This window comes from Rhododendron vialii, chromosome 2a (genome assembly GCF_030253575.1).
Source record: "Rhododendron vialii isolate Sample 1 chromosome 2a, ASM3025357v1".
In the NCBI taxonomy this organism is placed as follows: Eukaryota; Viridiplantae; Streptophyta; class Magnoliopsida; order Ericales; family Ericaceae; genus Rhododendron; species Rhododendron vialii.
The window spans coordinates 38,170,361-38,182,507 of NC_080558.1; the positions used below are offsets into that span (position 1 = coordinate 38,170,361).

A 12,147-nucleotide genomic window follows, 5' to 3' on the forward strand; every position below is an offset into this window, starting at 1 on the left:
GTCACTTGAATACAGTTTGAAACTATGCATCTATAGCAACTACCTCAAATTATTCACTTTTACATATCCAACTTGTACAGTTATACAGGTCTGGTAGCACCAGAACTAACTACAAATTACAATCACAATGAGAGCTTAATAGAAAGAAACAAAAAGAGATAAAATTAGAAATCCAAATGCTTTGGACTGCAAATTTCTACGACTGATCTCAAGATTCAGTAGGAAATTACTACTCAAAGGTGACTAGCAGTTCGGACAAACACGCATTTCTCCGTCTCTGGTGCAATAAATAGCTTTGTAGTAACATTAGAACACTGATTCAACAGCTTTATGGGAGGATAAATTTGCCACACACTTGAACTGTCATGAAAAGAGCAGCTTTTATCAGATGATTACACAACTATATGGAGCCATATTTGTGCTATACCGATCATCATGTTGTTTTCCAATTGCCATGCATGGATCTTGGATATATGTTCCCGAAAAAGAGAGTTTTTCCTTCCTTTTTGGGGAATGATAATGCTATTCTATTCCGCTTGGATACGAACTAAAAGTGGTTTAGACAAGAGGACAGACTGATTAAAATCCAACTATTTACTCTGAATATTCATCACTTGTGTACACATTCAATGATTGAATCTTGTGTTTGTGGAGGGAAAAAGAAAAAAGGGGCGCAAAAACATGAATTGAAACAAGCTGATTCTTTTTAACATTTTTTGGGTGATTTTTACCACCTGTAGTTACCACAAAAACTGAACATGTTAGGGAATTCTATTTCCCTTGTATTATCCTCTCTTTTAGGTCGAAGATCCAACCATAGCAGTGCAACAGGTATCGAGTGAAATAATTTGCATTTGCATGTCTGATGTTACTATACCTAATTTCAGAAAATAAACTGAAAATATGGAGAAACAATTTATCACATTACTCAGTCTACACATTACCTTCTGGTGCCTATATTTCTCCCTTATAGCGTTCAAAGAGCATCCATTAGTGTTGAGTTGCAACTCTTGCAATGCCAGAACCGAGCCTTTCAGATCTGATGTCACGTAACTTGTGTAGTGCTCTAGAGTTGGATTCTGCAACAATTCTGAATGGGTCACTTTCCATAGTTCAAAGGGAGAAAGCAAAATATCAAAAAATCTCAGAAAAAAAAAAAAAATTATTGTAAGGTCATGTTTGGATCTTGGATTCACAAGGAGAAGAATTAATTCAAAAAAGTATTAAAACATCAAAAGAAAAACAGAAGAGTAAAATCTCTTGTTCTTTTCTTTTCCCTCCACAAATCTCCATAAATGCAAGCGGATCAAAAAGAAATTCTCCATAAATGCAAGATCCAAACGCAGCCTACTCAGGGACAAGGAAATGCAGACCCATGGGTGATCTGACTGATTGAGTGTCCATCTGGCGAGAAACACTGCAGATGCAGCTGTTAGAGATGGAAGGAACTTGAGGAACCTATACTCAACCAGACTTAATTCTGCTAAATAATTTGCCAAGAATTCCAGCTCAACACATGGAACCTGCAAAGAGACGTTTGATGGTTGATACAAAAACCAGTTTACTTTGCTATGAATTTGATTCCTTGGGGGCACAGGGGGAAATAAACACCATCTAACATACCTTGAAGGAAGTTTGTGCGGCTTGAATGAATCTCCTGAAAATAGGGATTAAGTGCATGTTAAAAGGTGAATTCGGCCAGATGGTTTTGTTTATATCAAGATAACTAATGGTGGATATGCCAAGTACCTGAGGAACTTTTTTGTGGTCGGAAAAGATAAGTGAAAACCCAGAAAGTTCAGAACTTGACTCTCCATTTTCACTACCTGCCATAAATAGATACCTCAGTTATGATTTAAACCCGAATATATATATATATATATATATATATATATATATATCGGAACGGTTCAATGGACACCCTAAAAAAACACCCATAATCTCATTCTCATAGTTCCCGATCAAATTTTTATGATCCGAACCGTTCAATGTGTGCAGAATGTGATTTTAAGGGTCCCCACGAGAAATTAGCAAAAAAAATGACCGGGAAAGGTTTGATTTAAGCAGTTTTTATTTGAACCGTTCAATAAAAAACCGTTCGAAACTGTTCGGATCAAGCCCTTCCCGGTCATTTTTTTTGCTGATTTCTTGCGAGTACCCTTAAAATCACGTTCTGATCACATTGAGCGGCTCGGATCATCAAAATTTGATAGGGAGCTATGGGGTGTTTTTTTAGGTGTTTTTTTAGGTGTCCCCGGAACCGCCCCGTATATATATATATATATATATATATATATTAAAAAGTGCAGTCATTATGTTGTTTACATCCCTACAGCAACTGAGAATCATCCCTGACAAGAGACGGTGGCACAATCTCTGTTACATGGGTTAGGGTACGCTTTTATGTTCAGAAAATGTAAGCCAAAGCATAGTTGAATATACTTCGAAGTGACCAAGATAATTCCTGGTTTTTTTAATGCAATATTGATTTGGATGTTGAAGCATTCAAAAGAACCAACGTCCAAGGGAACATACCTCTTCTCTCTTGTAAGTGTTGTCTGTGATGATGCAAAGCTCCTCCACGCTGGGTGCACAAATTTCTTCATATTTTCTTCAAGCAATGATAGAAAAGAAGCAAAGAATAAGATCCTTAAGTAATCTACAAGATCCACACGTTGTCTGATAGATTTCCACAGACAACACAATCAAGAGTTGTTAATTCTTCCAAGATCAAAGCAGCATTAGTTTGAAGGAGAAAGTCAATTCCATAGTTTTAACACACGTATAAGCACATGCATGGGGAGGAGAGAGAGAGAGAGAGAGAGAGAGAGAGAGAGAGGTGGGCAGCGGGGGAGGAGCATGTTAAGAAATTTTAGGGATGGTTTTACCAGCCTTCTGACAAAGGTTCATTGGAAGTCCGGTAAAGGCAGCTTTGAATTACGATGCACTTGACAGAAACTTTTTCAATTTCCAGGAGCTGGACATATAACTGCCTCTAATCTAAACATGCATGAGTCACCAAAAGTCTATTTCTCGATAAGTTGTGTTCGGGATGATGGATATGGACTTTGGAGAATGGGGCTTCCAGACGCAAAACAGTGCGTTATTTGATTACCAGTCAGGCTTGAAGAGTTAGGGGACAGACTGGAGGCAAGAGACATATGTCCAAGTAGAATCCTTTGCTGGACTGATTTCGAAGAAAAACCTTTATTTTGTGACTTGAAATTCATTAAAACAAGCTATTAAATCGATATGGGAAAAACTCAATTCGTTCAACATTCATTGTCTTAAATGCAATGTCCTCGCCCTTCATCTAGCTGTTGCTCAACGCCTCTTTTTATATGAATCAGCAACTTGGAAAAAGAACTTAAAAAAACTAAACCTATCCCATTTCAGTTACTCTGAATCTGGACAACTCTCTCTCCACGTATATTTTAATGATATTTCAAACTAAGTACAACATAGAACTTATGACTTACGAGGCAATTAGCATGCTAGTAACACCAAGCAGCTGGAGTCTTTGTTTTTCAATGTGATTTTGAGAGAGAAATCGATCAACAATATTGACTGTCAAGTAAAGTGTGTCTGGGACCAGCCTGTATTCTTCAGAAACCTGCAAAGGAAGATAAAAAATAATGGTAATACTCTTCGTCATCTTCCACTTATAAAGAGAAGGATCAACTTGCTACAAATCTGAATTAAGACACCCTGACAAGTACACCCTGACTAAGAAGTACACAAATATCAGCATATCTTAGCTATTGTAGTTCTTAATTCTTATAAGCTTGTAATTTGTTCGTAGAATCAAAGAGGAAAGAGTGAATCAGGTGAAATTCAAACTTTCTCTGCAAAGATACAAAGCTCTAAAGAAATTCACATCATGCACGTGATGTCTGTCCTAAGGATGGCAGTATGGCACAGGTTTGTACACGAAGAGAATGTTTCACTCCAACAAAAATACCACACTTCGAGGAAACATTTATTGGCTTCTCAACATGTCATAGTCAACAAACAAGAACTATGCATGTATTTCCAAACAGATGCGTATACTGTTGTGTGAAGATCTGTATATATGTAAAGGCCAAGTGACTGAACAAACCTCCACAAGCCAATCAATTAGAACTCCCCGCATGCCTGGAGTAATTTCTCGCTGCAAAATTTCCATGTAATTGACTGAAGGCCGTCGATCAAGCTGAAAAAGGGGAGAGACCCAGAAAAATTGAATATATGAACTTCCAAAACATTTATGGTAATAATTGCGAGCCAAAACATTTATGGCAATATAGAAAACCTCTAATTTCAGACCTCAATGCTGATTCATTTTCAAATGAGAGCTAAATACAATGGTAATGGCAGGTCAGAAGCTATACGAACCTCCGTAACGCGTAAGTTACTGTAAATGTCAGGGGCATACAGGCTGCACATTAGAGGATCCTTATGGTTGGAATCAACATCAGCTATCTGTAGAGATTCTAGAGACGTTGAGGCTTCCAAATTTTCGCACGACTTGCCTCCTGCAAATCACAGCAAAACATCATTATGCCTGGCAAAGTGGCTATTATTTTTTGGAAGGGAAGAGTCTAACCAATAACATATTTTGATACCCAACTTATTGTTTCTGCCTTTAATTTGATAATGTCTTTTCATTTGTAAACTGTGAATCAGGAAAAACCAGTTCATCTAATGTCACCTTAAGCAAGATATGTGACACAATTTTCAGGCTCTCTAAGTGATCTGTCATCAATTTAGGCCTTGAATTAAAGATAAGGAATGAGTTTGCAACAAGGACATTCAAGGCCTAAAGTGATGACAGGTCATTTAGAGAACGAGATGAATACTAGTGGTCGTGCTGAGAGCTCAAAAAATTAAGCATCACGGTATTCAAAATAGGTAGTACTGAACATAATGATGGTTACAAGAGTCTAAGCTCGTATTGACGAGAAACATGATTAATGGGAATGAATAAAAACAATCAAGCAATAATGACATGGAGGCATGACATCTGAAGTATGACATGGAGGCATGACATCTGAAGTCAGCCAATTATAAATAATGACCCTATTTCAATGATGAGCTGGTGGAGAAGATAAAAAAAGTATCTTACCTTTATGGAAAGGGCTTTTGGGGCGAGTATGCTTATTGGAAGTTTGCTTCACAAGAATCATGCTTGCTTCACCAACTTCTCTTGTGTCAATAGGTTTAGTTTGTCCATTTGTTATATTTTCTTTTAAGTCAACAGGTAAAATAGCTTCGTGTGACTCCTTATTCTCTACTGTGCATATTTCTTCAGTTATATTTGCTTCCGCACCCTCTTGAACACAAGAATTTTCTATGAAAATAGTTGGGGCCACCTTTGCAGTCTTCTTCCCAATACCTTTGTTAGCCTGCTTGCTAAACTGACAACCACAAACATCAACAGAAGTAAGTTTTCATATTCAGCAAAACCAATGTGAAATCCCATTTTGCATTTTTGACAACGATAATATCTCGAAGACCTTGTTCGGTTAAGGGTTTTGGATTTTGGATTCTAATCATTATCTTATTTTTCTCCAATTATTATTCTCATTTTTCTCTTTTATCTCTCTCCAATCATTATCCCTATTTCTAATAATTATCAATTTTTCTTTACACTCATTACATACAAATCCAAATCCAAATCCAAAATCCCAAAACAAACGAGGTCTAAATTTCTCAATGACTTCTATTTGCATATGGACGAAAAAGTACTGACCAATTAGTAGGGATTAAATTCATAAACTGTGGCTTCTGAAAAGAAAAGTGGAACCTGAACTCTGACTGCATTTATGCAGTTTACATGTGGATCACAGAAAACGTTAGTGACATCCTTAAGAACCGCCCTTTTCTTATGCTGGAAACAAGAGGTAAGACTAATAGAAGATTTGTTCTCATCTGATGCTGGTCTTTTGGAGTTTTGTTGAAGGGTTGGCTTCTGGTCATGTTTTCTTGAAGGCCTTGGTGGAGGTAACCCCTCTGATATGGATAAACCCTTAGCCTGCGCTCGTGTAATTCGAACTGTGGGCTCTCTAAATTTAGCAGCAGTTCCATTTTCTTTATTCATATCTGCACGACTTGTTGAACAGCTATGCAAGGTATGCATTGCTGTAAGTGAAGAGCCTGAAAAAAGAATCAACAATCCAAAATAGCTATATAGGAAATAATAAAACTGATATTTTAAACTCCTGTATGTACAAGGAAAACAATTTAAGCCATTGAGTCCTTCAATGTAGGCTATAATAAATCCTATTCCACGGTCTTGCTTTCTCGAGACAAAATCCCCTGTTAAATAAAGCATTTCCTTGTCATCTGTATGTCCTTAATTTCGTCTATAATCTATATCACTGCATACGGTTCCAACTTTTGGACTTCACTGCACAAGAGTGGAACATGATGTTTTATATCTTGTCCTCACTAAAATGACATTACTCCAATTTGTCTTTACATTTTACCTTTTTGTACTGTTGATCTCTTCCATTGCACTCTCTTCTCTTGTCAGCTATAGGGTTTCTTTACACCTAACGACATTTATAGAATGTAGCACTTCACATTTGAAGAAATAACCTCTTCTTCCTATGAATGACTATAGTGCAACTCTTCAATAGATTCTATACATCACAATTCTCCCCTAAATTTTCACGGGCTCATCCACATCACTCTGATACTCCTCAGTCCTCACGGCCCATCAATTCACAAAGAATGACTACCTTTTTTGTTTTTTTTAGCAGAAATGAAAACTGACATTAATTATAAGGAACAACAGGGCTATCCTAGTGAGGACATAAATATTGAAGGTAAAAGTGAACATCCAACCGATGCAATGAAGAGGAGTGCTGGGGAACCATTGGTTGTCTATATGTTTACATAGTTGTTGGAATGTGTATACTTACTGAATCATGTACTAGGCATGTGCCCGCAGGTTTGATCAAATAATACAAGCATAGACAGGATAATGATGGGGACTATATTGACTCCTAAATTTCCAGTACGAAAATCTATACAAACTTATATGAATAGTGATTTAATGATCCAATGGTTTACTAATTTTGTCCATTACTGATGCTTTGGATTTTGAATGAAGGAAGCAAGATAATGAGGACAAAAATTGTGTCGCGTCTATAGGTATGCCCTTTTTGATGCCTTTTGGTTATGATTTGGGGGCATAGTTCCGCCGCAGAATGTGCATGAGTTCCTCGATTTTTATTTCATTGGTAAAACTTTCAATAGCAGCCACTTTGTGCATATATTGCCAAAGGATAGTGTGAAGCAAAGTCCCACATCACCTGGGTACCAAAGTAATATGAAGTATATATTCATGAGAGCACCCTTACTTCAATAGCTAGCTTTTGGGGTTGAGTTCTACCCAAGACCGTGTAACATGGTATTAGAGCTAGGTACCAAAGATGGGTAGGGTGCATGTCTCTACCCTGCACGCGGCAAGTGTTGCTGAGTGAGCTCGCTGCACGTGAGGGAGGGTGTGAAGCGCAGTCCTACATCACCTTGGTACCAAAGTAATATTAAGTATATAATCATGAGGGCACCCTCACCTCACTAGCTAGCTTTTGGGGTTGAGTTCTACCCAAGACCGCGTAACGCGTAGATCTGTGTCAGCAGTCCCTCACCCATACCCCCATCGATTGGGGAATTTTATGGGCGTTGTTATTGTTGTTGTAGTGGTTCACAAACCAAAACATCAAGAATGTCGACAAATTACAAAAGGTTTTGGAGTGCACAATGTTGTTGAACACATCAGCTTTACCATCCTTCTTTATGGAAAAAGAAAAGATAATTCTGAACGGAATAAAATAGTTTGGGCTTTATAACCAAGATTTGAAAATCACAAGGCAGTATTTCAGACATATTTTAGTGCATCATAAAGCAATTTACACATCTTGCATTGATCACTTTTGTATTGGATAATCACACTAATTTTTCTTCCTTACCTGTAGCTTCCCCTAGCTGGACTCTAGAGGTGTAAATAAATAATTACCAGTCTTCATAGTTTTGTAGCAGCAATACTTGAATCCTGCAAGACATAATCTAATCAAAACTTATAGCGAGGGAAAAAACAGAAGAGGAAAATAATCATTTAATCCAATACTGGCTAATTCCTCCATGGCATTCAGCTTACATGTTAGTTGTTATCCAGTTGTTTTTTGTCTTCTCCCTGCCAAATGATATGGGTGCATCAAAGGATGAAAAATAGTGAGGAATTGTATCCACTCCAGCAGGCAAAAGCAATAAGAAATGGCAACAATGGAGTCATATTGGCCATAATTTTCCCCTTATGAACTAAGTTCTACACCAGTCAACGGATTCACAGATGTTTGCTATACCTTGTATTTGAATCCAGTGCAGCTAGGGCATTGCCCTAGCCCCTATGGTGCCTAACTTGAATGTGATTGGTTCATACTGGGGGACCCCATGTTTTCGTGATAAGATTTTCCCAAGAACATGGATCGTGTCAATTAGTGATTGGCGTCAAGCAAAATGCCCCGAGTGTAAGAAATAATTTTCCGTTTTAAAGTCCAGGAAAACCAAATAGAATGGCCTGTTTTGATCGAATCTTCAATCTTACTAATCAACAAAATGTAACTTTTGAATTTCAAGCTCTATTAGCTGAAAATAACATGTACATCTTGAGATTCGTGTGAGAGAGGGTGTGGCTTATATGACGTAAAAAGGATCAATTGATCAAGTGCATACTTATACATCAGTTTTAGAAACAAATGCTAAGAACCCATCAAAACCTTTCATTATTCCAACAGCAAACACATCGAGGGTTCAGAACTCAAATGAAGAACAATGTATGCTACAACAAAAATGTAAATGTCTTCTTTTCCGAATGTTGACCCAGGTCTTATAGCATGAGTTTCTCAAACCATAGAATTAACCACTAAACACCAGGCACACCGAAAAGAACAGAAAACTGCAAGCAATTTTAGTCCGAAAACTGCAAGCAATTTTAACCTATACTTGAATCGATTAAAATTAAAGTCTGGTCTTTCGAGAATTTTCTTTTCCAGTGAAATTGTAGTTCGTATTGTTTGTGCCTACAAGGGAAATCAAAAGAGTAGAGACATATACACCACTGCGAGAAAAAGAAGATCCACATGAATAAGAAAATATTCAAAATTTCACGAATTTTTCAATTAGTGAACTTTTCAAATCTGATCCTTTCTCTTGTTACCTTCCTGATTTTCCCATGAAGATGAATCAGAAAAGAACAAAAAAGAATTGCCCGATAATTCAGAAAATGACAAATAAGATTCTGAAAACAAAGTCAAGACCTTTTAGACATCTCAAACATATCCTTAACAGATCTGCATTGTGAAATAAACACGAGCCGAACAGAAAAATGAACAGAAACTTACGAACAAAAGCCTAAAAAACAAGAAGAAAGGCCAAATTAAACACCAAGATGAATTTAGAAAACCATTACAAACAGATCCGTCTTTTTTTGGTGCTGAAGAGTGTCCCGATGAACCGGACTAATCTCTCCAGCCCTTCCCACGCATTTGCGCAAGGTGAGTTGGCTCAAGGACAAATCGTTGTCAAGGGGAATCGACCTTGGGGTGGTAAGCCCCGTCGAGGCAAGTCGATTAACCACTGCGACAACTCGTGTTGAGTTAAAAAAAACAGATCCATCTTGTGAGATAATGAATATAAAAACTACCTATGATGCAGATACAGACGCATTGCATATTCCCAAAATGTATTGCCAACGTGAAACTCTCACTCTAATTCTAAAGTAATCTCACGGATCTTCGAATTTTAAAGCAATCTCACAGATCCTTGTTGTGATACACAGGTGTATACATATAATGCAAATTACTCAATCGATACGTTTCGAAAAAATGTGTAAGATCCGGAGAAAAGCTGGAAAGACAATGCGGATGTGAAGCTGATGAGTAGAGCTGAGCTTACTCTGCATTTGGGAGCTCAGAGACATTGGCTAGGGTTTCTTTGGGGGAATCATGCAAATTACGGAGAGAGAGAGAAAGTGCAGGTCGCGGAGTAATGGAGAGAGAGAGAGAGATGGGTAAGTGTAGTGTGAGAGTGTGTATATATATATGTGTGTATGTATAGGTGGAGCGTGAGAGCGGGATGGAGGTCCAGTTCAAACTTGCGAAAACAAGGAAAGAAGTTGCTATTTCTACGTCCAGAAAGTCCCCAAGCCCGACGTCGTTTTGGCCCCAATTTTGGCTCCCTCTTTATCCTTTTGCTTGTGTGTCCCTCGTGCAAGGTAGGACGGTTGTGGGGCCCACTTTTGGGTTCTAATTCGATTCGTACGATAATTTTACTTACTTGTTTGAGTGGTCCAGCTTAATCAGATGTTTATTGTAAGTAATTGATTCAATCATTTAATTTTTTATTAAGAATTTAGGATTCTGAACAAGAAACAAATTTTACAAATTAGGAATTCAGACGGTGATAGGTTTTGATTTAGTTCATATTGTTCAAATAATCCTTGCGTTTTGATACCTATGGAATTTTACGGAAAATCTTTCAGCATAGATATTTTAACACAGCACATAAATTTTTGGTTGGCCACACAAAGATAATCCGAACTGTTCATTTTTCTTATAAAAAATCAACTCTAACCGGTATCTGTAAGGACTTTTTTTAAAATCATAGGGCAAATTATTCTGTTTCGCTCTACGATTTGTGATATAGCCCTTACCGTCTACCGATATCGATTGCAAAAAATATTTTAAAAAAGACGAGCGGTTCGGATTATATTTGTGGGACTCAAGATGGGCTCCAAAAAAATGTACGTGCATGATATGTGTAAAAAAGCAACACATACTGATGGGGCACTCCTACGGGGAGTGAGTTCTACATGGATGATTCGAGATGTTCAATAATTTTTTTTAAAAAAAAAGAGTGTGCCCATGACAAACCAGCTTAATCTGATATGTGTAGATGCTTGATTTAATTTTTCATTTTTTTCATTCTTTTTTCTAGAGTCATGAAAAAAAATAAAAGATTGGATCGAGCACTTACACATATTGGATTGAGCTGATTTGCCACACGCCCACTCAGTTTGTTTTTTCAAAATTATTGAACGGCTCAGATCATCCGTGAAGACTCGGAATGGGCCTCGCGTGCCCGCCGGTGGCTCCCATCGGTTTCTTTTTAGACTTTCTGGTAAAAAAAGTCTGCCCAAGTAGCACAGCTCTTTTATCAATGCTCAAAACTCCATGTACTTCCATTAGTACAAGAAACCGGATGTTGTGGGGGATTTTTCTCCTATTTCTCAACATGCTTGATTGAAGATGGGAGGGAGATCACATCTTTTCATACTTAGGAATTGGGCAATTGTCTTGAGGCATTCAATCTCTCAACTACCCTATACTTTTGGTTATTCTATTGTGGTTAGTTGGGGAGACTATAAATTGAATTGTCAAATGAGACATTGGAAACAGGGTTTGAATGGAGGCAGCTTCCCCTCATGGTCCCATTGGACAGCACGAGGTGCACTCCGGCCATTTTCGGTCACTTTTCGGATCCACTTTGATGATCAGACTCGTTCGTATTGTAGAACTCGTAGATAAAAACAACCACACAAAAGAATCAAGTTTATCGAATGCCTATAAACTCCTCAATTTAATCCTAAATACTTTTTTCTCAATATTCGAAACTAGTGGGCCAACGAAATCTCAAAACTTATTTTTTTAAAGGGAAATAATTTTGCCACTCCATTTTTTGTTAACGCCACTGTCCTGCAAGTTTTTGCACCAAAAATACACTTGCAGAGAAGTGGCGTTAACAAAAAAGTAAGTGACAAAATCAGGAGCCTTTTTAAATTACTGACTTATGGCAGGGTTTTTTGATAATAAAGTTGACTAAAGTGGTCAATGGTTCTTAATTAATTAACTATACTGCCCTAACCTTATTCTTCCTCTCAGTGAAGGTTTGTTATTTCGTACCAGTGGAAATATAAAATTTGTTTGATGTCATATCCATTATTTTTTTTCCCTCCATAGTTGGAATGGTCATTTGCCAATGAATCTCGATCTTGAGAGTCTTGATTAATTTATGATTTTATGCATTGGGGTGTGAGGCAGGAGACAGTTGCAAAAAAAATAATTGAGAAATGATTTGTTAAGTACATGTTCTCTGGAAACA

General features: G+C 37.5%; 1 protein-coding gene and 1 non-coding gene across 5 annotated transcripts; one reads left to right on the forward strand and one right to left on the reverse strand.

Annotated features, from left to right (window-relative positions):
- Positions 1-10: 10 nt before the first annotated feature.
- LOC131315590 (cyclin-A2-1-like) lies at positions 11-10,140 on the reverse strand. 4 transcript variants are annotated; one of them, XM_058344743.1, is made up of 14 exons: positions 9,943-10,140; positions 8,147-8,182; positions 7,959-8,041; positions 5,786-6,135; positions 5,105-5,396; positions 4,375-4,514; positions 4,100-4,192; positions 3,480-3,613; positions 2,536-2,611; positions 1,750-1,826; positions 1,624-1,657; positions 1,374-1,523; positions 945-1,079; positions 11-360 (listed from the first exon to the last, which is right to left on the reverse strand). In XM_058344743.1, exons 4-14 carry the CDS (start codon positions 6,116-6,118, stop codon positions 307-309), a joined length of 1,518 nt encoding a protein of 505 aa, XP_058200726.1. In that variant the 5' UTR covers positions 6,119-6,135; positions 7,959-8,041; positions 8,147-8,182; positions 9,943-10,140; the 3' UTR covers positions 11-306. The 4 variants fall into 4 exon arrangements, with proteins under 4 accessions (XP_058200726.1, XP_058200729.1, XP_058200728.1 ...); XM_058344746.1 differs by lacking the exon at positions 8,147-8,182 and adding an exon at positions 6,468-6,722 and having other exon boundaries at positions 9,943-10,062; XM_058344745.1 differs by having other exon boundaries at positions 8,117-8,182; positions 9,943-10,054.
- Positions 7,089-7,196, forward strand: LOC131318295 (small nucleolar RNA snoR100). Its single transcript, XR_009197619.1, has one exon. It is a non-coding gene; the product is annotated as a small nucleolar RNA snoR100 (small nucleolar RNA).
- Positions 10,141-12,147: the final 2,007 nt, after the last annotated feature.

Excerpts from the sequence above, each read along its gene's own strand:
- LOC131315590 (XM_058344743.1), bottom strand. The coding sequence starts at position 6,118 with ATGCATACCTTGCATAGCTGTTCAACAAGTCGTGCAGATATGAATAAA. Across the intron at positions 4,515-5,104 it reads CAAAAGCCCTTTCCATAAAG|GAGGCAAGTCGTGCGAAAAT; the intron begins GTAAGATACTTT and ends TGTGATTTGCAG. Across the intron at positions 1,827-2,535 it reads ACACTTACAAGAGAGAAGAG|GTAGTGAAAATGGAGAGTCA; the intron begins GTATGTTCCCTT and ends TATTTATGGCAG.